Raw genomic sequence first — 26,401 nt, forward strand, 5'->3', positions numbered from 1 at the left:
AGGAAAACTGGGATTAGAGCGCTATCTCTTGCTTAATCCACTCTGCAGCATCTCCTCTCCTGTCAGATTTGTATCAAAGAGGAGATGAGTAGCTCATGAGACTGTGTTCCAGGAAACCCAATTTCAAAAAAATAAAATCATTTGAGTGTCACAGCAGTGATTTATATAGATTTTTATGCCACACTTAACACTCAGGCCCTGATTTCATGCTTTCCTAAAAGCTATGAAATAACTTTAATATTTAATAAATAATACCCAATACTTGAATATAGCATTTAATACTGTAAAGGTCACCAGACTCTTTCACTGCAATATGACAATGAAAATGTTAGCTCTCCACTGACAAAACAATTTGTATTGATAGTCTCTATGTTATATTCTTCCGTATTTTGTATTTCAGTCAAGAGCAAAACACTATCTCTGCCTCCCTTGTGGGTAATGACCCCTTATGCATGTGCTCCTTCACCCTTCCCATGACCTGCTGGTTCTCCTTAATCCTATTGCAGAGGACGAGATGGCGAGTTCCTCTCCCTCATTAGTTTTGGCCACTGACTTATCTTTCCCAGGGTAGTTTACAGTCCATGGTGCAAGCAGCTGCTGCATTTTGACTGCTGTTGCACAGAGCAGCAAGGTATCACTAGAGGTGGCTGTGCCGCAGACAAGGGCATGATGGAGTGATGGACTGTGCTGCTAGTGGAGCCGATGGCCACCATAGCCTCAGTGAACCACTTCAATGACCTTACTTCATTTTCCTCCTCTAGCCATTGCCCTTGAAATCTGTCATCTGCCTCATTTGATATATTGACAAGGACAAGCCTGTTGCTTAAAATAGTACAACTGCAAAAAGGGTGTGGGGAAAACACCTTATTTTTCATTTAGCCTTAGAGCTGAAATGGATTTTTCAAATGTCTAAAGCATGGTGTGACTTGAAAGCAAAAGCAAACAGTCACACCTCAAAAACTGCAGGGTTAAACTCTCAGCTGCAACATATGCTGCACTTGATTTCCAAGACAATTTCTGGTGTCTCTGGTACTTTTTATTTGCCTGGTTTTGAGCTATGAAGCAGATTTCAAGTAATTTGTCTCTGTGTGAAATAGAATTACCTTTTCCAGTCTCTAGGCAAAGAAAACAGCAAATCACAGGGAGTGACCTTGCTGCCATGTATTTTTGTTCACTTTGCATAATTCCAGGGACAAAACAGCATCACTTCTGTGAACACCATTTCCTCTTACAGAGATCTTTTCTCAGAGTGAATTAAATACGTCTTTCAGCAGAAGGGCAGTCAATGGTACAATGTTCTTGCAAAGATATTGCTCTTATTTCCCATGGTTCACCTGCTGCCTTGACACATCTCTCTCCAGCTCTTCTGCCTGTCAGCTTTGAGGACTGGAGCTCAGATCTAAGGGATGCCCCACCTGTCACAGAGGGGCTGCTCTTGCTCTCAGGCCACCCGCACGTCAGATTTTTTACATGGTGAGAAAATCAATACCTGCCTGGCTCGCACCAGGGAAGGATTTGTACTTCTAGCCTGGTGAGGATAGATTTGGGCCTCCTGGTGCAGGCACAGTGCTTGCCACAGCCAGCTGCCTGGGCTACATGAGACCCACGTGGTTGGTCCCAAGATAGTTGTTATTTTTCGTAGCTTTTCAGTTTAAAGTGCTCAAAATAGCAAGTGGGCTGTCTTTCAGCTGGTCCCAGTGGCTGTTTCATAGGGTGAATGAAAGGTGGATGTTGCGACGTTTGGAGCAGGGCTGGAGAGCATCTGAAAGTCAGAGACTTTGTGAGATGCTATTAAAACATTTTCTCCCTGCCTGGAGGGAGACAAATTTGCGGTGGTCATTCGTACCATGAACTGTCTTGTCAGCTGTGCTTGGGTTTCACCTTGCAGAGATCTATGAGCTCCCTCTAAAAGGGAATCTGACCATAACATACATTCAGGATGGAATACCAAGGCAAATGGAGTGGAACAAGGAGCAAGTCACATCTGACAATATAGGTATCTCCTTGACTTTGCAAAACCCATGCCCATCTGCTTGCTGAGCTCAGCCTTGTGCTGTTGGCACATCTGTACTGGGCCCTCTGCACATCTTGGCCAAAGAGCAGGTGCTCACACAACAACAGCATCAATTTCAGCTTTGTCTGGACTGCCTGGGGCAGGAGTACTGGTGGCCTCTCCCTGTGTCGAAGGAAGTGGATGGGAGCATACCACAGTTTCAGCCCAGCCCTTATTGCCATTCTCTATGCTTTCAACAGCAGAAAAGAGAGGGGCTGGCATGCAGCTGCGTTCCACCCTGTTGGGGAGCTGGGCATAGCTGGAACTGGAAGCTAAGAAGTTCTCAGGTTCCCACCACTGAGGTATCAGAGGATCTAGTCCTCAGGGGACCAAAATACCTGAGCAAGCACTAGCAGCAGCTCAAAAAAACGTTCCATTAGGGTTCTTATGAATTACATAAAGGCTATGTCCCTGTATGCAGATACCATGGTAGAAGATATTCTTCAGTATTTTCTATTTTAAAATGATGCTCTGATTACTGATGGTCTTTGCGCCCAAGCCTGCCTCTCAAGGGAGGCAGAGGGAGTTGAATATACTGAGCAGCTTTGCAGACTAGAGTCCAAACAACTGCATCTCAAACAAACAAACATAATTTCTGTTGTTGCAGCATTTTTTCCTCTGAGGTTTGTGCTGCAGTACTCAGAGGTGGTGATATGAGCTTCTTGATGAAGTAAGTGGGCAAACAGGTTTCTGATTTCAATTGGATGTGAGGCAAAGGAAAATAGCCAGCAGTCAGCACATTTGGTTCTGCAATAAATCATCAGTCTCCCTGCTGCTCTCTCATCAGACTGGAGGATTGGGATCTCTGAAGGGAATTTTTGAAATTGCACTATAGTACCAACTTACAAAAGAAAAAGGGATGGCATAGAGGAAAAGCCAGAGCTAAGTCAATGGGATAGTCAAGCTTATTAGTTTGAAAGGGAATCTTTTATTTCTCCAAACTTTCCTATAAGCTATAAAAATGCAGTGAAAGGAAGGCTCACAAGAGGGTGACAAAACAAGAAAATGCTATAAAGCTGTGTATGCTGGAGCAAAGTTGCCATATCCTATATCACTCTCCTCCATACATGGATTCCTTCTGGTGGTATAGTCATACGACTCCACGTGGTCCATATAATTCTCTTTACTATTGCTTGACTCATCCCTGTTCTGTTCCTCTCCCTGTGTGTCATGCTGTTGTAAGAAGGGCTGTTCCTTGCCATGGCCAGGGCTTGCCTGGCCGCCTGTTGTGGCAGGTCCTGCCTGTCAGTCTGGCTAGGAGAGGAATCCTGGAAAGCCTGCAGGCTAGCTGTTGGGTGCATACGCTCTTCTGAGGAGGGAGCACAAACATTTCAGGATGGCTAATCTGTAGACAAGATCCTATTAAAACAGAGTGCTTAGAAAGTGTTATCTAGGTATAACCTGAAAGAGGAAACAACTGTTTAAGTCCATTTCTAGACGATGGAAACTGCTTTTTTCCTCACTGTACTTCCATCCAGCTGAAGTGCCGCATTAACTGCCAGTGTTGCAAATTCAGTCACGCATTTTAGAGTCAAACTGTGAACCTGTAGTCTCATTTCTCACTCCTAGTACTAAAGCTTTTCCAGACAAATTTATGCATTTAGTTGCATCTACTTAATCTCATGGCCTTCTAGCTCAGCATCAGTGATAGCCCTGTGACCTCACTGTGATGCAAATCTCTTGGTGCTCCTTGCTCTCAGGAGGACACTGAAATTAAAGCTTCAAAAGCTCTGGAGGATCTCCAGCTGTCCTAAAAATCTCTTGAGGGAAAATAGACTGGGGTCACTGACTGAAATTTAGTATACAATCTTGCTGATGGAGAGATTTTCTAAAATGTCCCTGAAGCACTTGAATAAACACAGTGGAATTTTGTGTGTGTGGATAAAAGGGAGAAATAGAAGTAGATACATAAAAGGAATTGATGCGTTCAGTAGAAAGGCTTTTTCATCTGCTTTTTAGGGGGCTGCACTTTGAAAAGAGAGCGTGTAGCAAATCCTCATTTTTTATATTGTTGCTTTGCTTGAAAACTGTTACAGGTGGCTCTGACGGGTTCAAACCCATTCTTGAGCTCATTACTCTAGGGGGAACAGGTCAAAAGTATATGTCCCTTAGACACCTTGGCTTTGTAGGGGACTTTACCTAAAAGGCATTTCTCTGCCAAAGAGGAAGCTGCTGCCTGTGCTCATGACATATGCTGCTGAATATCTGGATCGTTGATAGCAATATTCTTTGAATGATGGCTCAAAACAACAGCACAGAGACAGCCAAAATCAAGCACCACCTGCAACCATCCCAGCTCTTCCACTTAACCATCTCACACACTTGGCTGCCCCTTTCCCTCTCATGTTTTCTTGTTCCCTGCATTAGACCACCTACACTTTCCTGAATGTTTCACCAAACACAAAGGGAGATGGTGTACCCTGGGAAATACCCACAGGGTCAGAGCCTTTTCCTTTAAGCTATAGTAAGGGCCTTAATACTTGTTCCTAGGGTCAGCACACACCTAGGTGGGTCTTCAGGGCTGCTGTGAGGCTGAGCAGCCAGCACCATCACCCAAAGCAGGAAGGGCCACTGCTGGCCCTCAGCAAGCCATCAGCAGGGCTTTCTGCCTGTGTAAAGCAAGGGAAGGGGACTAGTGCAAACCCTTATCTCCCCTCAGTGTGGAGCTGGGAGAGGGCCAGGACCCAGGGCTGGGACCTTAGGCACAGTCTTAAAGCTACCCAATTAGACTAATTGTCATGTAGCCAAGAGAAAACCATCTGCAAATAGTGATCCAAATGGCAAGGCTAGGGTTTTACAGGGCTCCATCATGGAATGGGAACAGGACTTATAAAGGCTTCAATCTGTCCACACTGCAAGATTTAATCATGCTCTTGTTGCCTATTTTGTAAATGGTTTCTAGACAGGAGAGGTGAGATCTGGAAGATCCCCAAGAACTTTTTCCTCCCTTCCCCAGCAGAGCACTTTAAGGGGGAAGACTGTCTGGGACTGGAGGAAAAAGGAAAAAATCTCATTTAAAGGTCATTCCCTGTTGATCTGTGGACAAGCAGGGGTGAGAGCATAGGATCCCCCTGGGAGGTTGCCCTCAGCAGAGGGGCTCCTGACCTACTAGTACCTGCAGGGAATATAAGCCCCTTCACAATCTCTTCCCTCTCCAGTTCACTTTCCCACCCAAGGTCCAAGTTCACAACTTTCCCCCTCCCACCCTTGCAGTCAGAGTAAGCCCCAGGTACATTTTGGGGCTGGTTGCACAAGCAAAAGCCACCTGTGTGTGGGGAGCAAGGGTCCCTGCTCTTCTCCAGGTGGGTGCTCTCCTCCCCTTCCCCAGCAGCTGGGGACTGGCTCAGGAGAGCTGTGTCTGACAGCAGTCAGGGAGAGCTCTGGCATGACCGTCTCACCTCCATAGAGGAACGGTTTCAAAATCAACCAGAATTTAAAGTTGGACCCATGAGTAGGAAGCCCCTAAAGGTAGGGGGGAGTAGACTGGGGCACCTGGTATGTGGCACCCACCTGGTGCTTTGTGCAGCCTTCAATGCCCATCATAAAGAAGGGCAGGGGGGCCAGCCATGGACTGAGAGGTTTTGGGACCAAGGTGTCCCTCCACCCTGTGGAGATGGTGATGAAATACCAGCAATCAGTGCACTGCAAATGAGCTGAGGAAGCTGGAGGCTGATTACTCTGTATTGCTTGTGTCGTGCCTCTCTCTTTCCCTGGGACCTCTCCTCTGCTCTGTCCACAGTGGGTTATTTTTTCCTTTTATTCTGAGCTACGTTCAACATTTGCAGCATATTTTACAAATGTGTCTGTAATGCAGACAAGACCGAACCATTTCATACGTCACTGAGCTCACTCTTACAGCTAAGCAAGGCTCCTAACCGTGAGCAGCTCGGCAGCACGCCGGGAGCCAGCAGCCCAGTTTTACACTCTGCTTATAGTACTGTTTTTCAGTGAAAAAATACCCATACCAAACCACCTATTTCCCCAACGAATTTTAAAACCTTAGTAGAAGTGCAGCGATAGCAGAGGGTGAGCACCCTCTCTCCCTGCTTTCTGGAGAGCTACTGCTTGCTACAGCACCACAGAGGCAGAAAATACTTCTAGTCCATACTGAGGCACTTTGGCAGTGATTTTTTTAACACCAAAAGGCACATAAGCACCGCCTGGCAAGGTTTTACGAAAAGAGCTGCCTGTCTTGCAGAGTCGCTGGCTGCCAAAATGCCAGTGGAAGAAACTACCCCCTGCAAATGAGTGAGAGCCTCTGCAATGACACTCCAACACTTCAGCATTTTGTTGCAGTTCTTCCCTTCGGAAGGTCAGGACATAAATCCACAGTGCCAACTACTTTGTTCTGCAGTTGAGAATTCAAAATATTTTTCTCCAGAACCAGCTGTTCTGTTGTTAAACTGGTTTCAGTGCACTGGGACTACAGAAATTGGCAGTGGGCTTTTGAATGGAAGCAGTGCTCTGTCTTTAACTTTACTATTAAATGCTGATAGTATGGGTGTGGGGTTAAAACAATACAACAAATAATTAAAATTAGAACCAAAATGCCTGGTGGGCCAGCATGGAAAGTCCAGTTCCCTACATACCTGCAATTTAGGAAATGTAGGAATTGTAGGATTTGGTTGCTGCTGTTTGGGGTTAGGTCTAAGGAAAAAAAGTCAATGCTTTGAAAAAGCCAGGCAGCTGAAAACAGAGAGGTTAAGCACAGCTAAAAGAAGCAGAGAGCAAGTCCCCACAGATCTTCTCCTAGTGCTCAGTTTGGAGGGTGTTGCCCTCCGAGTCGGTCCCATCGCTGCAGGCATGAAACGCAGTCCCACCTCGGGAGGCAAAAGACACTTTCTTACTCACCGTTCCCCACAGATCCTCCGGCCAGCAACAGGGCAGAGAACAGCATGATGAGGCTCCGCTTTCGCATATTACCTCGGCGGTGCTCCCACCCGAGGGGTGCTTCAGCTGCCTCCCTGCTTCACCCGAACATTTACATTTCCTGTTTCCTGCCGGGGTGCATCTGAGCTGCATTTCTTCAGGAGATGGACTCTCTTTGATGGGTTTTAGGAAGTGATGTAATTCCGTCTGGGCCTGTCAAGCAAGCAATGATTGCAAAAGGAAGAAGCAGAAAAAAAAAGTTGTTCTTCAAGCACTAACTTGGCTGAAGCACATTTATGCTGTAGGTGAGCGCGCTCCTACTCTCTGCTGCTATTTTGACTGCCAACTTTACTACCATCTGTCTTCATCTACCTGCAGTGTCATGGGATGAACATCACGCAAATACAAATCAGACACAGAAGATCATTTATGTGTGTTAGCAGGAAGGTTTTAGGTTGCTTTTTGGGGTGGTTGAGCGAGCAGATTTCAATAGTCATGTGTGTCCCTCCTCCTCGCCTTGGTTTTCCAGCTCTCATTTTCCCTCCAGCACAGTGGGACACCATGCATTCGTGATCCCAAAAGGCAAGCCCCAAGTGGGGCTGTCTTCAGCAAATGGGAAAAGTGGCTGGTTTGCTTGGCAGCCTGTAACTGAGTATTTTGGGCTGGTTTGAGACAGAGAAGAGGTAAAAGCAGAAAACCATATCGTTGTTTGTTAGAAGCAGGTGGCTTAGCTGGAAAGCGTTCAGATGCCCGTGTGACCATGGCTGTAGGTGATGGGGGACAGAAGGTCTCAGGCCCAGCAGGATGGGGGTCCGTGGTGCTGCAGATGATGGAGGTGGTGAGGGGAAGGTAACTCCTGCTTCCCTTCCTCCCTCCTCCTGATTTTTCCTCCCCCTGGGTGTGCATGCTATGGGGCATGGCTGTGTGCCCCCCATGCTGCCCCGTCCTCTGTGTCCACTGCCCCACCAGTGCCTGCTCACTCAGAAACACATGAGGGTTCACCAGGGGCTTCCATGTATCGTGTGTCACTGGATAAGTGAAATGGAGGAGCTCAACATTAAAACCAACATTTTTGACCTTCTTGCTATGTGGGGTGGGCCTAGCCAGGGCTCAGAGTTTGGACCTGGATCTAAACCATATCTGTCCTCAAGTCGGGGGCGTGTGTGTGGGGTGGTGGTTGGACCATGGGTTTGGTTTGTTGCACTGTACAAATAAGCACTAGGTCTGAAATTTATCCCTCTGAATCCAGGAGAGTCTGTACCCCAGATCTGAGCCACTTTAAATACTTGCACAAAATTTTCCAGTAACAAACTAAGGAAGAACATATGCTGCCAGTATGGCAGCTTCATGGTACTTCCCCTAGACATTAATCTGTGTCAAAATGTGATTTCTGGTGAATTAGTTTAAGCTGGTGAATCTTTCTGTTCAGATTGGTGGGAGCTGCTGAAGTGACTGATTGTTGCTCTACTTTTGCATCTAATAATTTCTCTTAACACACTGATGCTTTTATAGGTCATCAGCTATCGTTTCTTAGCTTGAGTAGCTGAGAAATGGGTCAGTGGTTAACTTAATGACCACTTTGTTAATAGATATAAAACAGTTGAATGATTTAGTTAACTAAAAATCCGAACTGGTTGCTTAGTATTGTCAATGTATGTTTGTGCACTTAATAAAACAGTGAGAAAAAAAAACAAACCAGAGTGACAACATTACAGCTACAAGAAGAGCTCAGAGTTGTGAAACCACTGACTGACAAATATTTCTAGGAGATATTCTTTAAATTATGTCATAGCGATACATTACAATACTTACCAGACAGAAGTGTTAGAAGTGAGACTTGTGAATGCTTTTAAGATTTTTCCTGTTAAAAAATGACAATTCCTGTTTAAAAAGTTCCAATTATTAGTAATAGTGTCTAACGGATATGCATTCAATTATGAAAGTCCAGGAATTGAGGCTACCCAGGCATTTCCTATGTGCTCAGAGGCACTGTAGCTTTGTCTAGTCTGGCAATGGGAAAACCAATAATCAGCCATTGGGGCAGGACGAGCAAGGACTCTCTGTGTTTTGATGAGCATAGACTCGAGCCCTAAGACTATTACTATTGTCCAGCCTCAGCTTTTCTTTAGCTTTAGTCAATAGTAGGCAAAGTCATGCTTTTTTACAGTATTTTTATCTGTTATTGATTTAATGCATAAAGGATGTGTTACCCTCCTTGCTGTTTCTTCCCCATCTCCTTCCTGTGTTTGCCACTCTCAGTCTTTCCAATACTGGGCTGCAAACACTTTCTCTGGGTTTGTCCTGTCCTGCATTTTTGGCTGGTTTGCCCTATTCTGTAGTCACCCATTCTGTAGTCACCCAAGTCACCCATTACTAAAACAGCCTTGCTAGAAAACCTAGGTTAGCTAGAAAGACTGGAAGGGAAAAGAGGAAAGGACTTATTATTATGTATTTTGCTGCATTTTTATCTCCTGTTTCTAATGTACAAAACTATACCCTTTCCTCTTTTCCTCTCCTTTCAGTCTTTCTATATGAGTTGTAGCATTTCCCACTCAGATTCTCATCAACTATTTTTGACACACATTTAGCTAACAACTCATCCCTGCCCCTTGAGAGCAAGACAGGCACCCCCTGGTGTGTACCCAATTAGTGATTTCTAAGGCAAATTAAAGTTCAGGAAATGTGACTTTGTGCCACATAACATTTTAATTAAGGCTTCAGAGTGATACAAAGGCAGCTTGGCATGCAGTTGACTATTTTAATTAAAAAAAAAAAAGGTAGAGAAAGAGGAAAAAGATATTTTGGATGCTCCCCTGAAGCACTCTCAGTGGACTCCCTTTCACCTGCCTGGGAAGCAAGGTTATTTCCTTCACCTGGGTCATCACCTTCAGCCATGTGCTTCTCTCTTCACGGTGGAAATATGGAAACCAAAAGCTATAATGGCAGCCTTGCTGCAAAACAAACTTGGGCACTTGGAAGCCCAGGTGGCTTCAGTCACAGACGATTATTGTAAGAGGGCTAGATTGTATCTGATAGTTTCATAGGGCTTAGTGTATTAACTAGGATGCACGATGCACCTTTGCAAAAAGAAATATCTTTTCACAGGTAAGGCAACTAAGTTTCCTGGGTGTTTTCAATGTGTGTTACCCAGCTGGAAACATCTGCACATGCTTTTGGTACTGTTTCATGGATTTTTATGTTATAAAGGGGAATTCTGACTACCTAGCTGGGCTGTTTGTTATTGTTCTTCCCTAATCAGAGAAAGGTTTGCATCAGTGAGATTACAGAATATCATCAGTGTGACATTTTCAGAAAAACAGAAATGTTTTGTAATGCTGCAGCCACTTGACTCATGCTCTTCTTGTTCCTCTTTCCTATGAAAACTACAACAACAACAACAACAACAACAGCAGCAGTGAGCCTTCTGAGAGTGACACAGCAAGCTTCTGATTAGTTATAGGGTTTATGTTATAACCTCCTGCTAGGGCAGCTTGTCTGCTGCAGATGTCAGCAGCTAATCTGCCTGCTCTGAAGTGCAGGCAAGGGCTAGAGCCAGTCAGGTTCTGTTTGTCCCTTAATGACTTATTTCTGTCTCTGACATATGTTGGGAAAAGACAGATAAAATTTTCCTCAAGTCACTGTGAAAGAACAGGAAATTGCACTATATTGCAATTCACTGTGACATAAAGAAAAAAAAAAAATCTATCTATCTGTCTGTCTGTCTATCTATCTATCTATCTATCTATCTATCTATCTATCTATCTATCTACCTATCTATCTATCGATCTATCTAAACTCCTCAAAGCAAAGAAGGGTTTGCAAAGGCCACAGGGATCTTCTCAAGCCAGCCTGAGTGCCAGCTGCAATGGTGCTTCTGTGGACTGCACAGATAAGTTCCAGTTGCTGAATCAAGGCTAAAATCCCCAGCATCCTTGTATAGAAACCTGACCTGGATCAGGAAGCACATCCAGGGTTGCACTTGTTTCAGAGTGGGCTGTAGAACTGAGTGAGTTGTAGAAGACAAAGCTCTCTCTCCAGTAAAATATCTCAATTCTGGATTACATGAAAAGACAAGTTACATTTTATTTCAGCCTCAGAGGTGCTCAATAAAAAGATGTATACCTTTCTGACACCAATGCCACCAGTATAAAATAAAACAATGCTTAGAACAATGAGATACTGGCCATAACTGGGTATCATAAAATAACATAACTAGAATGAGAGTGACAATAAAAGCATAAAAACAAGCATGTGCCAGTTTTAGGTAGCTCTTTGTTTAAGTGGGCTTGTAAATTTCTATTTTCCTTTATTGGTTTTTTCCTTATTTTTTTCATTTCACCCAACACGGGCCATTAAATCATGGCTAAAATATTTTGGAGACTTCAATAGGAACAGAAAGGAAACACAAAACTACTTGAAAATATCCAGATGTTTGTATCTAAGTTTCCTTTAACAAAATGAAAAATGGATTGAAAGAGAGACCCCTAACATCAAAAAACTTCTCTGAAATGAAAAAGACTGCAGTGTACAGCTAGGGCACTGGCAGGCTTGCACCAAAGTGTAGCTGGACACTTCATTTCTACTGTTTTTTTGGAAAGTAGTACATGGATTTTAAATGTTGCGCATGCCAAGTGCTTCTCAAGTCATTTGTAACTTGCGTAAAACTCTAAAATAGATGATGCACTGTAGTACTGACTGCATTTTGAAATATGCTTCCTCCTAGGGGCTCAGCTTTACTTTGGGCAAATTCCACAGCTGAAGACTGCCCTTCTGACAGGACAACAGCTGGTCAGCAAAGTCATCTTCAACTGCCAGTGAAACACAGCAGTATTATGTGACCAAGGTAGTTCCAAGCGGTGCCTTCATTTAGTCTAGTGTGGGATTTCCTTCACCGCCGACCTTCCAAGACTTCTACTATTGAAATCTAGGTGAGACTCCATGAGATGTCTCAATGCAGGCTGGGTAAAGGTGGGATGGACACCCCAAAGTACAGCTTCAGGGTTTGTTTTTGGGGAAAGCCTGTGCTTATCTCAGTGCTACCAGATTCATGTTCCCTTCAGCAGCTAAATAATAAGGGCTCTGTCCCAACTTTGCAAGGTCCAAGTAGTCCTGAACTCCAGCAGTGGTGCACCCCACCCTCTTCTGCCCCCAAAACTCTCAGTTTTAACACAGAACACATAGGTGGTTGGGCCAGGCGGCTGTACCCCACTTTATTTCTAAATGATGCAAAGTGTTGTCTTAAGACATGAAGCCATGGACATCTTAGATAAGCAACCAAGGGCTGTGCAATGCAATTCCAAGAATCGAGTTTTCGGGCACTTTTCTTAATTCTGACAACTCTGCTGTTGTGACAGAAATCTACAATTTATTAACCTCTTCTGTTTGGATCCTTCGAGGTCCATGACAGAATGAAACTGAAATAAAATGCATTAGTTTTTAAAAGGGCTCAAGTCAGTTTCCTGATCTTTTATGTGTGAATAAATCAGGGTTTTACTTCTTTGTGGAGCAGTGCAGGGAGTTATTAGTTAAAGGTTTGTCTCGTTCTTTGAAAATAATTATGTAAATGATACATTACAACACTTAGGGTCTGGGGTGGAATTAGACACTGCATGATTTAAATGTTAATTTTCTGCAGGGTTGCAATGTATTCCAAACTTGTATTTTAATTGCATATTTGGTATAAACAGTCCAAGATAAACTGATTTAAGGAACAGGTGGTTCATTAGGGCATGAAAATTCTGTTGCCAGGAGAGGGTCCCCTTGCAATCCCTGCCAGAGGTTTTGGAAGACATCTTGTCAGATGTGGACCCCAAAAACAGAGTCACGTGGATGCAATAAGCTGGGAGGAACGAATTGCTTCAGATGCCTCACAGTGAAATGTGAATGTGCTCAAATGCCTGTTCAGAACAGGAGCTGGCTACAGTCTTCAGCATCAGGAATAAAGTCTTTTTGTATGGACATGACTGCACGGGCATGGGAGGAGAGCAGACCTTGCAGGATACAGGATGGACAGACACAGGATGGACAATACAATTGCAATGCTAAAAAGAATATCTGTGTAATTTAGAAAAACACTTCAGAAAATGGAAATTCTGCTCATGGGAGCAAGAGAATAAACGCGGCCTGGGTGTCTGGCACACGGATCAGAGCCTTGTCTGGTTACAGGCTTTCATGTGTCAGCTCAGTGAATAGATGCACAGTCAGCAACTTAAATGGGAGAAAAAAGCTGTCAACCGGTTAATTATCTGTACATGAAATGTCAGTCCTGTGTGTCTTACATGGAAGTGCCTACTCATTAGTTGTCACTTTCAAGTCAGTCTTAGCTTAAGATCTGGCTTGGAAAAAACCCACACTACTCTATAAAAATGGAAATGTTTCTCTTGAAGAGATAATAAAAAGTGAGAATGATGAAGTAAAGGACTGAAAAAATAAACATAAATCTGTCTTGGGTGTAATAATCGGTGAATTAATAAAATGAAGAGTAGAGAAACAAGGTACTTGAGGGAAAGTAAACTAGATTTTTTTAAACACCTATTTTTATTTCTAGGGCGCTTCAGCTGACTGATTGAAGGTTATTTTCTTGGCTGTGAACAATTCAAGAGCAGTGAATAAAATCTAAAAAGCACATTCTTGCAGTCATACTCTACCATAAAAAACACACTGGCACATCCAAACTGTAATTTGAGTACTGAGATTTTTCCAGCCACACCTTAAATATCTGAAGATAAACTTTGATGTCCTAAAATAATGCTACTTAAATGTTGCTTGATACTTTTTTGGTTGTGGCAGCTCTCATTTGATCCTCCCATCTAAGTCCCTTTCTCTATTCTAGCATTAAAATGTCCTCTGCTTTTGCCTTTGCATACTTTCACTGTAATTACTGAACTTAACCTCACAAATAGCTAATATAAAGTCCAGACTATAAAGAAACATTAAAGAAGAGGTTTTTTTAAAGCTACTTAGATACCTAAGGATGCAAATAAGCACTAATTACTTTCAAGAGTATGGATATCTGATCTGGGGCAAGTTTGGTTCCTAGATACTTCAGAAAAGTGCATTTTCCTAGTTGGTCATTTAAATATTTTTAAAGGATCCTAACCCAAGTGCCCAGTTCTAGTCTAGCATTATGAGCCCTCTTTTAAAATCATGGAGGCAGCCTCCAGTCCTGTCTTAGTCCAGCTCTGCAGAATTGTGCACATATTTAAGCATATAAATAGTCCCAGTGGAATCAAAGAGACGCCATCCGGCAGAAAACTAGACATATATTAAAGGAAAAAAGTGTGATAGTCTGTAGAGAGATTGTATTTATAATGTGTAGACAAGCAAGAGACTAAATTGAGGCTGTGTGAATGGCTTTCAGCCCGTGTTTCCATCATGTGCTTTTTCATAATAACTTTAGGCCCTTGTGCAGAAAAGTATCAATGGTCTTGCAGGCATTTTTGCCCGCTCTTCTATGCTAGTGAAAACTACCATTGACGCAATGAGGCATAGGTGGTTATTTAAAATGGACCTAAGTATATTTTCCAAACGCATTTTAAAACAAAATATCCAATTAAAGTATTTTCTGTGGCACTATATTGTTGATACTTGTTCTACCAGCACAGATGCTAGTATGTGATAAGTCCCTTTGTCAGTGTGATTGTATATTAAGCACAGAGATTGCTAACTCTATATGAGTTTTCTACAGTCTTTGCAATGCCAAGGATTCTATTTCAGGAATTTGTAAACTTCTGCATGGTATCTGAAATCATACAGATGCCATGCTGAAACCTGGAAAGTCACATACCTGCACCCTCATTTTTAGTAGGCAATGCAAGTGGTATTTTGCCTACAATTCTTATTTCTCTGAAAGCAGTGCCCTGTTCCAACATGTGGTGTCTTTAATCACTGACCAGGTCTTTATGCACGTGATAATACTTTTCCCTGATATTTTACTAATCCAGAATGCCATCTGTCACAAGCCAAGGAGGGATATGCTGAGTGGAGTTATGGAAGAAAGCACCACTTCTCAGCACCCTGTGTTCAAACCTAACTTTCAGTTCAGTAAAGCTGACTGTAGTGCTGCAAGACTACCCGGGGGAAAAAAAAATTCAGAAATTTTGCCTTGCGTCTCTTCTGCTACTTTATTTTTGTTTCTTTCAAACCTGCCCTTCTTCATTCCTAATGAGAAACTATGCTGGTTTATTATATGGTTAAAGTAAGTTTATGTGTTTATTCACTTCATTTTTTCTCAATATACAGAACGGCTCCATATTTAAGTTGCAATATAGCAGTCACTTAGTGAAACCTTAAGAATTTGATTATGTTGTGTGAGTGCTGAGCTTACCAAAATGTAACTTAGTGAAACCTCATGAATTTGTATAAATTGTAGAAACGTTGAGTTTCCTAAAATACAAGCAGCTGCCTTTGTCCCCTTCCTCCTGCTTGAGGCTGGTTTGGGGAGAAATCCTTTCCAAACAGCTGGGTTAGATGTGCTGTAGCTCATTTTCAGGTAGATCTGGTATCCGTGACAGCACTGCAAGTTGGCATTCCGTTATTAGATTTTTTTCAGTTGCTGTACAGAGTTGTAACAGTGAAATATACTTCAGTACGGGCTAGCAGCTTAATTACATATACTAATAGCACTATACAAACCCATAGCCTTTGACTCCTACGGCTCCTGTCCATGCCACAGCACGCATGCTGTGTACAAGGTAAGCCATATTAAAATTCTGTGAGAATTGGCATTCGTCCTGTTACAGGCAGCTGCATCAAGAGTAAAAGAGGTCAGTGCTAATGCCTGGTAACAAAACCCATGATGGAAAGAATTGCAGTTATGATCCTATAGGATATAGAGTCTTCCTGGAAGTGAATGTATAATTCTTCTGTTAATCATTCTGATTCTGATCACATAATTGGGAAGTCTCCTACCATGTCTGCAAAGGTCAATCCACACATAGCCTGAGTCTACAACCCCCTTGAAAGTCACTAAGGCCAGATCTCTGCCTGGTATAAATCCTTATAATTGTATCTCCACACAGAGAAAGGAACATGGAGTTCATTTGAGGTCCACAACTCATTCTTTTGCCATTAGAGCTGGAAATGCTTTTAGAGAATGCAAATATCTGGTGCTCGAAAAAAAAAAAAAAAGCAAAAAGGTGCCTGCCAAATATAGGAGCTATATTTAAAGCCTGTAAATCAGGCGGGTGGGTGGCACAGAACTGTCTCAACTTTCTGAACTAGAGAACTGATCGGATTGGGCAAGTGGCTGAGAGGGAATTTTTCATCTCTGAGGAGCTGGAATAGCAAACAGGAAGGAGAAATGCAGGATGAATGATGAAAAGCAAACCAGTATCTGCATTTCTGCTTTCTGAAGATGTAACCTCACAAATATGTGCCTTGCCTGAGGAGTCGGCATCCTAGCAGGAGGCTCACTCATCCCTCTTGGGAGGCAGTGCAGCACTTACACCTCCCACTGGCTGGAGCTTGAGGGCTGTTTTCCACATGTAGCAGCATTTCCTCCTAATTCTTGCAGACTAATATGCTGGCAAACACTAGCAGAGCTCCCCGCAAAGAAGGTTGTTCAAAATGATCACGTTACCCACTGTGAGACTGCACCAGTGCAAGCCACTGGGTTCTCCACCTTGTGAGATGAGGTGAGAGGATGAAGAAATACAAAGGAAGTTTTAAATTCATAAAGCTCCCTAATCTCCATTCTAAATAATCCCTTAGGAAGCTTACATTAATGTATATTTCATATAATCTTATTGTCCAGGATGATATCTGCCACCCCAGTATTAGACCTCAACAGATCAACACTGTGAATGCAGGCATTTAAATAAGAATACAGGTTTGCAGATGCACATGTGCATTAAGGCTGGGTATGCATAATAGTGTAGCTATTGTTAGGGAATTATCAAGTTCTGTTATTTTCCTAAAGCTCTCAGTGGCTATTTAACCATGAATATTTAAGATGCAATTGCAAGATGGTTTCTAACTATCCAAGCATTATGTTTGCCAAACGCTCTCCTGTGAGCAGCAGTGAGCAAACTGCTGGTACTAAATTAGGTTTTAACAAATCTTTGAAGGTGCTGTATGACTTGGGGGAACTCTACAGGTGGCCCCTTGTATTAATGCTGCCAACTCCACATGGGCTGAGTAAAAGCCGGGTAAGAACGTGACATAAAGACCTACAAGCTTCCTTATGCATTTAGTTCAGCTTTACCTTTTGTAGTTCTGGTTTCTGCTGCCAACTTCTGTGTGCTTCAAGGGTATGAAGCACAACAATGCCAAACTGGCAAGAACTTATCAAATCTTGAAAAGCTTTCAGTTCATAAGAGGCTTTCCTTTGCTTTTGAAAAAGTTGGGTTGATAATGGGGCATGTAGGGAAAGCACTTCTGATAAGGCATAGAAGAGTCCTTTATAGTCATTCAACAACCAAAGCTGAGAGCCTGTAGCTCTGTCTGCCTGTACTTGTCTTTTCTGTCTTGCTGTTGCATGTCTACAGCGTACACCGCATCTGCTCCTGCTTCTGTGCAGACGCTCACCAGGTATGCACTGCGTCTGGTCACCCTCAGCTCTCACAGGGAACAGAGGGTCTGTCTCTGCTGGAATTTAATTATAATGTTTGTCTGTGCCATGCATTGAATGTGCACGCAATGCTTTGCCACATTTTCTCAGACCTGTAAAATCGATATCCATCAAGCCAGCTTTTCAAGAATAGTTCAGTAGTTGTTTGGAACTGCAAATAATAAGTATCTCTTTAACTCAGAAATCCCAAGGCCACACTACAAAGTCTCTCTCAGTAACTTCCGAAATGCCATGTCAATTTTCAAGCTCATCTGACTGTTCCTGCAACTTCTAGACTATAAAGAATTACTGCTCTTACCCAGAAATGCTGTTTCAGCCTTCCTCTGTCTCTAGGCAAATTTCTGTTTGCTTACTGAATACCGAATCCCTGGGCACTGTGGTGACACATGGTTTACGTAGATCATGTCTCCTTAGCTCTGGGAAACAAACAAACAAACAAACAAACAAACAAACAAACAAACAAACTCTCATATCAATTAATTTTGAAGTGAAGCTGAATTATGGGTGGTAATTTCTTGCCACCCTAAGTTCAGGCAAGCTGTGGTGTTGTCTCTCAAATAAGTTTTTGTGGCTAATTTGTGTATGGATGTGGACTTTCAGAGGACTCTAAATATTGATTTTGAATGAAAAGTTCTGCTTAACCTGCGTCACAAGCTCTCCTTAAATTCCTGCAGGGGAATCTGAATGGACCAGGACCTTGGCTCCGTTTTTATGATCTACCTGCTTTTCTCCATGAACTCAGGCCACATGGGCTGGCTACAAAGCCAAACAGGACATATACATCTGACAACACACAAAGAACTACTAAAATAGGAAAAATCAGAGTGAAAATAAACAATAAAAATGTAAATTAAAATTAAAACATTGATATAAACTAGCTAATGCTTGAGCTGGCTTTCCTCTGATTTGTTTTATGTGACATTGCAATATGGTTAGCTATGTAAAAATATTAGCCCTGATATCTTTCTTTGTGCAGGTTTTGTTTGTGTGGGGGTTTGTTTGTTTGTTTGTCTGGTTTGTTTGTTTGTTTTTTGTTGCAACCTTAAAAAATGAATCAAATGCTGGTGATCACAAGTGCAAAAAAAAGGCTCAAGCAAAGCAAAGACTTGAAAGTGCTAGGAATAAAGAATCGGAGAAAACAAAATACAAAAAGATAAATTTAGGGAAAATAACATACTTTTAATCAATATATAATCTTTGATCTAAGAGTATCATGAAGACACACCAAGTAAAATAGAAAGTAAAAAACTGGTTGTCTCCAGAAAGAGTTAAATACTTGTTTTTGGAGAAGGGAAATTGAAAACTAATCATGGAAAGGAGGAAAAGGGAGTTTGAAATGTAGTTTAAACATTAGATGGGTCCAGTAAAACAGGAAGAAAGAAAGATCTAAAGAGCTGAGGTTAGGGGTTCGATATTTAGAAATTGAAATGTAGAAGCTAACTGTGCCAAGGATGCTATACAGGCAGATAAAGGTAAGAGATGAAAGAGAAAAGGGAATGGTTTAGATGAAGATACTAAATGTCAAAATGAGAATCTCAAAAGTACAGATCAGAAAGGGCCACTGACAGAAGGAAGAAACAGAGACACCTGAAAGGAGAAAAAGATTGCATGTTTTATTACCAATTCACTCAGACATCCTGGGCAACTGCTGGAAAAAGTACTGCTGACCCTGCTCTACAAAAAGAAAAGACAAACAGAAATATGGACATACTAAATGTTCTCAGCTAAATGAAGCAAGGAATTTGGAAGGCCACTAAATACAGCAATGGAGAAATTAAGGCCTGAGATCATGAGACTGTGTACCAAGAGGGTGATATTTACTGCTACATGTGATGATTCAAAAATACCACCTGCAGAACATAATATTAGAAACAGGGAAAGTAAGGGGAAAAACAGCTTGTCAGAAGGTTCTAACGATCCTAACATCAACACTAGAATTAGCAGGATTACAATTAATATAAAACAATGGAAGGCAATGGATGAAATAAGATGGAAGAGGAGAGAAATACAATTTTGAATAGCAAAATATAATGTTCCATTGTTTATACAGCTTACACGTATGAGACACCACCACTGCTAGAAGAAAAGCAGTGGTTTCAGTAAGCGGTCGCCTTGTACGCATGACATGGTGGCAGGCCCTCAGCACGTCTTAGGATAAGTGGATGACTTCAGATGAGAAATCCAGCAACCATTTATCAGACTTTGAAGTAATCCTTCTTGAACAGCAAGTGTTTTCTAAGAACTTCTCCAGAGAGTAGAGCTCTCCAGCTTTGCTACTGAGCAGGGACCAGGAGAGCTGAGACCTCTTACCACCCTCCTGGGATGTCTCTGTCAGCAGTCCCAGGTCCTGCAGAGTTTTGAAACAGCTGATCAATATGTTACAGAATAAGCTTAATCAAACTAACTTTTAAATTGTATTCTATTATTTTAGCTGCATTCTTTTGTTTGAATAACCTATTTTTGCATGAGCACCAAACTTAGCATGAGTGGCCAGGCTCGCTGGAATTCCAGGCTGCAAGTTGTGAACTTTTCTTAACTTGGTTGCTCACTGATGGAAGTCTTGAAGACCTGCACCAGGAGACAAAGAAGAAACTGTCAGCAGAGGCTGCAAACCATTTAGATAAGAACAGTAAAAAGCTGTCTGGAGGTTGGAGAAAGAGAATCCAGTGAGAAACAAAGAAGCCCCGAGACTCAGAATTACCATTGGACCAAAAAGCATGTGGACAGCACGTGAAGGACACGTGAAGAGAGGGTGCATAGATTGTGAGGGTTTAAAAGCCCAAGCTGCTTTTGTCTCAGGGTCCTTCTTCTTGAGAGGCACCCTGTCTAGACTGTTTCTTTGCTGTACTTTTCAATTTATTTGTTATCCTTTGATTAAACTGTTTTATTAAGCCTAGATGTCTGAGACAAGGGGAAATCTAGGGTCAAGAACATTTCTTTAACAAATATATTATGAACAGTGTTTAATTTGGCACTTGAGGTGATGTTGCATGACCCCATCAGACCACAGCTTTCCCAGACAGATGAGTCACTACCTCAGTGATCATCACCAAGTGCTCGCACAGGCACACAAAGCAACAAAAATGCAGAAGTGGAGGATGCAAACCAGCTCTGGAGCTCACCTCCCCGGCGACGTGGCCAACGACCTGCATGCAGGCTGACAATTCGCACAGATTGTGGTGAGGGGACTGACCTGTTCCCCTTGGTGCTGTTCACGCACAAGGCAGAAAAGTTGCGCCAGAGTTGCTTAGGAAGAAGGTGGCTTCCAGCTGAAATAGTGCAAAACGCAGTAAGGCATTTAAAAAATTGTTGTAAATATGGCATCTTCTCACTCAGCAGATCTGGTAATTCAATGTGGTATTTGTCCACTTTACTGATCAGAGTAATTTGTAATTTACGGTTTTCCGTTTCATTCAAGGAACAGAGGTAACACAGATATCAAAAAGTTGTATGGTTTAAAAGACTGATATAATTAAACAGCTTTGGCTGTAAGAGAGAAAATACATCTCAAATGGAGTAACTGTACTAGCAAGTAAGGCAATGAGCTATGCTTGAATTAGTAATCTCATATAACAATTATGTGGTTATATCACAGCTAGTTACATCAGTAAAAGGGAATCACATTTCTGTACATCTCCGCTTTAGCAATATAAAAGCTGTGTGTAAAAACAGGCTGTCTGACATAACACTGTTATCTTTTCATCTGTTGCAAAGATTTTTCTATTGTGAATGAATGCATCAATAAAAAGTACGAACTTCAGTCCAATTGTCAGGCAGTTCCCTGTCTTGAATGCACAAAGCAGATGGCTACATCCAATAAATACCTATATTGCTACAATTTTGAACAGGGTCTCTAAAAAATTTAGCCATAAACTCAACACATAAAAAAAAAATTCAATTGAAAGACAGTTGTATGCTTATGGATTGATTGATTGATTTTGGTTGTGATTTTCAAGACAGGAAACCCCAAATAGTCACATTAAACATCTAGATACAAATAGTGACTTCCTTGCTTAAATATAAAATCTCTTCTCTGGTGACAGCCTCAATAAGAACTTCATGAAGTCCTCCTTTAACAATTGCCCCCCCAAAATAGAAAGCACTTACTTTTATTGATATGAAAGGAGGAAAAACAATGTGAAATAGTGTCATTGCATGCCATGGTTGCCCACCACATGTTTTTAGTTAACTGTTGAGTAGGCAATATTCACCCTACCTTTTCATTGAACGCAACCACCAAAAAATCTTGACAGTGTTTTACTAATATTTTACAATTTAACTGACATTTATGAAATTGTTGCAGCTAAATTTTACTAAATCAGTTCCTACTGTTAATTGAAAAACTGGATGCCTATGTGAGCCAGCATAATTTCCAGGGCACTAGAGCGAACAAAATAAAATGGTCCGAAACTAACTGAAATTAATACTTGCATATGATTGCTGTTTTCTACTCTAAGAATTCTAGCTAACAAAGTAGTAAGGCATTTCTAAAATCTAAAATCAGTGAAGATTCTGTGCATTTGAGACTATAATTCTCAAGCCTTACATAATAAATAATGAGAATCTACTTATTTACTCCTTCCAGATTGCTTTGCTATCAAAATGTCAGGGGTCTTGGGTATAGAGGCACATATGGATTGCTCTCCTGTAAAGCTCTGACTGCCCCCTCTCTTATCTTTTTGCGCAATGGTGCAAAAAATGATTAATTTCCTTTTACTTTTAGAGGTAATGTTGCTTTGAGTAACAATTTTAAATGGAGATATAGTTCATACATCTGAAAGGTATCCAGAACCACGCACAACAGTAAATCAGAAACACACACAACATAAATCAGAAATAGTGTAGTATTTATTAAAATTTTCAAATGCAGATGTATTTTGAAAAGCATACTTAATTTTATATATTACTTGTCTCGAGAATGACTCTGAGGATGCTTTTGATTATATCAAATCTATGTTCCAATTTATTTTTTTTCTATTTTGGCCCTGTTTGGAAATTACTTATATTATTAAAGCTTCATATTTTCAGTTCACATTTCTAGAAGTAACTTCGGGTTACTGAAAATGACCTCACTGACTTGATGCCAAAGCACGTAACTGTTATCTAACTATAGCATGGAGTAGAAAAGCATATAGGAAAAAACACTTAGTTGTCTAAACTAGTATTTGAAGTATTAAAGCAAATTACAGCCTTCGTAATCTGCCTTTTGTAGAAAAGGTTCTTATTTTTAAATACAGTGCACTCTAAAGCAATATTCTCCCTCTCCCTCCAACAGATACCACCCCAGACATAAAAAGCCAGTGTCCTGATGGTTTACCTACACAGTGTAAAAAATTCTCTAGCTCAAACTGCATATATGGGCTAAAATGACTACCATTTACATGGTGTACCACTTCCTTCTTCACTGCTAGCATTTTGGATCTAAGGAGTCCGCGTTTCCCCATGAACAAACACCTAAAGTAGCAACAAGCTTCATAATGGATTTCATGTTCTCTGTTCAAATATAAATGTGACCAAAACCCAAGCGAAAAGAAAGATTTGGGCTCCTAAATAATTTTGAAAGCTATAGTGTTAGAATATAAAGTGTCTGACCTAAAAAAATTGTTTTAGTGAGTGAATTTTACCTTGGCTTCTCAGAATGAATGAAGAGGCTGGGAAAAGTCATATATTCTCTAAATATACAGGATTTTGATGGGTTGTATGTTTGTTAAAACAAAGTCCAGGCCAAATTAGTAAATCCTTCCTGCTGATTTTATGAGGGAGTATGACAGCACTCAGTAATTTACTTCCTTTGTCATCAGCTAATGATATTTCCTATCTCCTGATTTTCTACACCTCATCTTGCAAAGAACTACACTTCTTGTAAATCTAACACTTGCTTAACCAAGACCTGCTGCTTACTTATGCAAGTCTTTCTCACTCAGATCCACACTTTCACACTCAGAATTCTCTTAGAAGGAAACAGGAGTCTCCTTATTGGGATCCTGGGATAATGGAGCTGAATTTTAAACAATATACAAATTTACTATGTGGATAATAGAAACTTTTCCTGAACTTATTTGTAGTAGGAGATGCTGATGCAAAGCAAACCATGGATTTTAAATAAAAAAATTACTACAGAAAAATCCTCCGCTGGCCTCTGTGGGAGGAAAATCTTTAAAACGGGTTTTGAAAAAAGTCACTAACAGTATGTCTCAAACAAACTGAGATTTTTGGCTCTGGGATAGTTACACTGCTTGAACCCCATACTTGAAGATGTATAAACATACTGTGATTTACTCCACTTCACACTGTAGTCATGCAAACAGCACCCCTCTTAATGGCACTGATAACGCTGAACTGCATTGGTGCATTGAATCTGACAGCAAAGCCTTCAAGTATAGTAAATAAATCAAGAGTTCAGTAAGGTTTTGAGTGCAGGTGATGCATAAGCTGATATTTTTCTGTATTTAGTGTAGTAAATGGAGTTGCACAGAAGGACCTACATCAAATCCAAATACCAAAAAGGCTGAGAAGGAGAGAATGACCTTCCTTTTTGACCTCTTCAAAGACCAAATAAAGGTTTGTTTGTCTTTTGACTCTTGGATAAATTATGATGCCATTTGTGTGTATCCACACATGAACAGCTTTAAGAAAACAAAGCACATACAATGCTGGTAACTTTCTGCTGTTCACCATCAGCTGCAAGAATAAACTGTGGTCAGAATTCTTGAACAAGGACAAAAAAAAAAAATTTAAAAAGCCCTTAGTCCTCAGAACTTAAGTACATATTTTCTGTGTTACTCAATTTTTTAAGCATCAAAAGCACCAATCTGATAAATATTTATTGTTCCACTGTCAACAATAACAGAGACACTGGTGAAATTATCGATGTGAAAAAGTGCTAATCTTTTCCTGAAGAAAGAATTCCAAGTGGGCACCAGTTCATTCCGAGTGTACCAAACTGCTCAAAGAATTGCTTTTGCCTCCATTGTGCATACTGCAGTTATAATTTTAAAGGTTCAACTTATTTCCTCTCTCCACCCCAAATTTTGTGTTCTTTCCACCTGATTTTGTGGAAAACTTCAGTTCACAGCCCTTTTTCATAATTTCAAATTTCTTTCATTATGTACATCTAGGCACCTGAGCAAGACATGCTAGAGGACATAGCAGCAACAATTATTAAACTGCCTATTTTTGTTTACTTATACAATTCCTTTTTTTCCATTACATGCTTTCACATTTTACTAAAATATTTATTTACATGCTACATGTTGAATAAAATTCTCCAGGTCAGCTAAGGAGTCATGAAAAATATTATTCGTGTCTTGACTTCTGAGAAACTTTCGAAGGGTATCTAAAGCACTCAAAGCCTCATGTTTTGATGGTAAAGGCTGTTCAGCTCCCTGAAATCGATCAGCTTCATCCTCATCTTCATCACCAACAAATGTCCCAGGTTTATCTGATGCACCTTCTTTGGCACACATTCTTTTGTTATTTGTGGGCATTTCACAAGTTACCAAGCCATCATCTAGAGCTGCATATTCCTCCAAAGACAAATCTTCTGGAAACTCCACTCCAGCTGCCTGTGCATGTGCAATCAAATCAAAATCACTTCCAACCTCTGTGTCATTATCATTTGCCTGGGTTTCTAATTTGGATCCTGCTTCATTATAACTTTTTACAATAGTCTTTGGTGCTACTTTCCTCCAGCACAGGTGCAACATCTCAATTGCATCGAGAAGAGTCAGCATAAACTCTTTATTACCTTCTACACAGTCAACAAATCTCTTGATAAGGCAGCACCTGTATTTAACCTTCAGACTTCTGATAGCCCCTTGCTTCACAGCTATACTCGAAGAAGAGTCTGGAGGAGGGAACACTAACTTGACAGACTTCAGGTTCTTTACTTCTGGGTGAGCTGGGAGAGAATCAACAATAATAACTACTCGTCGCTGCTGTGCTCGAAATCTGTCATCAAGTTTACGCATCCACTGTTCGAACACTTCTGAAGTCATCCACGCCATATCATTTGCTTCATAATCCACAGGGAGTGACAATACATCTTTGAAAGAGCGAGGACTCTTGTTTTTTCCTATAACAAGCAGAGGAAGTTTCTCAGAGCCATCCATATTTGTACCCACCACTACAGTTATTCTCTTCTTGCTTACTTCACCTACAGAACAAGTTTCCCCTTTAAATGCAAATGTGTTATGCGGTAACATCTGATATAACAAACCAGTTTCCTGTATATAAAACACGTTTTTTGGCTGATAATCATTTAAATAATAAGGAAGAATATTTTGGCACCAAAGAGTTGGAGCATCCACTGTAGTAGCAGCTGCTTCTATAGGATGAGCTCTGAAAACTAAGCCATACCTTGACTTGAAACGATCGAGCCAGCCATTACTGCATTTAAAATCACTATGTCCAAGCTTCTGGGCAAAATCATTAGCCTTGTGGCGCAACATAGGACCATTTACTGGCACATTCAAGCACTGAGCAATCCTGTACCACTTCACCAGTGCCTCCTCCAGGTCGCTATAAAAAGCAGTCCTTAGTCTTTTTCTTTTAGGATCAAATCGTAAAGATTCAAAGGCTTCCAGAACTTTTTCTTTATTCTTCATAATTGAAGACAAGGAATTCTTCTTTATGCCATACTTGGCTGCGATGTCTGCCTTTTTCGTACCGCTTTCCACAGCATTTATGATGTCAATTTTTTCCTCAATAGATATGCTTTTTTTCCTCCTCACTGTCGGTTGTGGAGGAGGGCTCCCTGAAGCCTCTGCCATGGTACCGAGCTCCCCGTCCCAGGCGCGCACACCCACGCCGGGCAGGCACGCTCCCACTCTGCTGCTTCGGGCTGCTGGCGCTTTCCGTAAGGCTCGTTTTCAAGGCGGTGCTCTGATCTCACGGGCATGGCACTTGGC

The 26,401-nt window shown here is 41.4% G+C and overlaps 2 protein-coding genes across 4 annotated transcripts in view; both read right to left on the reverse strand.

Moving 5' to 3' along the window:
- Nucleotides 1-7,091, reverse strand: part of TMEM154 (transmembrane protein 154) — a 42,192-nt gene extending 35,101 nt beyond the window's left edge. For all 3 annotated transcript variants that reach the window (XR_014183941.1, XR_014183942.1, XM_082051433.1), the window contains exon 1: nucleotides 6,905-7,091. Coding sequence is in view for 1 of the 3 variants with exons in the window: in XM_082051433.1 (XP_081907559.1) it covers nucleotides 6,905-6,971 (67 nt within the window). In the remaining 2 variants the exon portion in view is untranslated. The remainder of the gene's footprint in view (nucleotides 1-6,904) is intronic.
- A 17,636-nt stretch (nucleotides 7,092-24,727) lies between these two features.
- On the reverse strand, nucleotides 24,728-26,263 carry TIGD4 (tigger transposable element derived 4; the record flags this gene model as incomplete). Its single annotated transcript, XM_082052167.1, has 1 exon — nucleotides 24,728-26,263. One exon carries the CDS (start codon nucleotides 26,261-26,263, stop codon nucleotides 24,728-24,730), a length of 1,536 nt encoding a protein of 511 aa, XP_081908293.1.
- Between the last annotated feature and the right edge of the window lie 138 nt (nucleotides 26,264-26,401).

This window comes from Streptopelia decaocto (genome assembly GCF_964273445.1).
Source record: "Streptopelia decaocto genome assembly, chromosome: 4".
Taxonomy (NCBI): Eukaryota; Metazoa; Chordata; class Aves; order Columbiformes; family Columbidae; genus Streptopelia; species Streptopelia decaocto.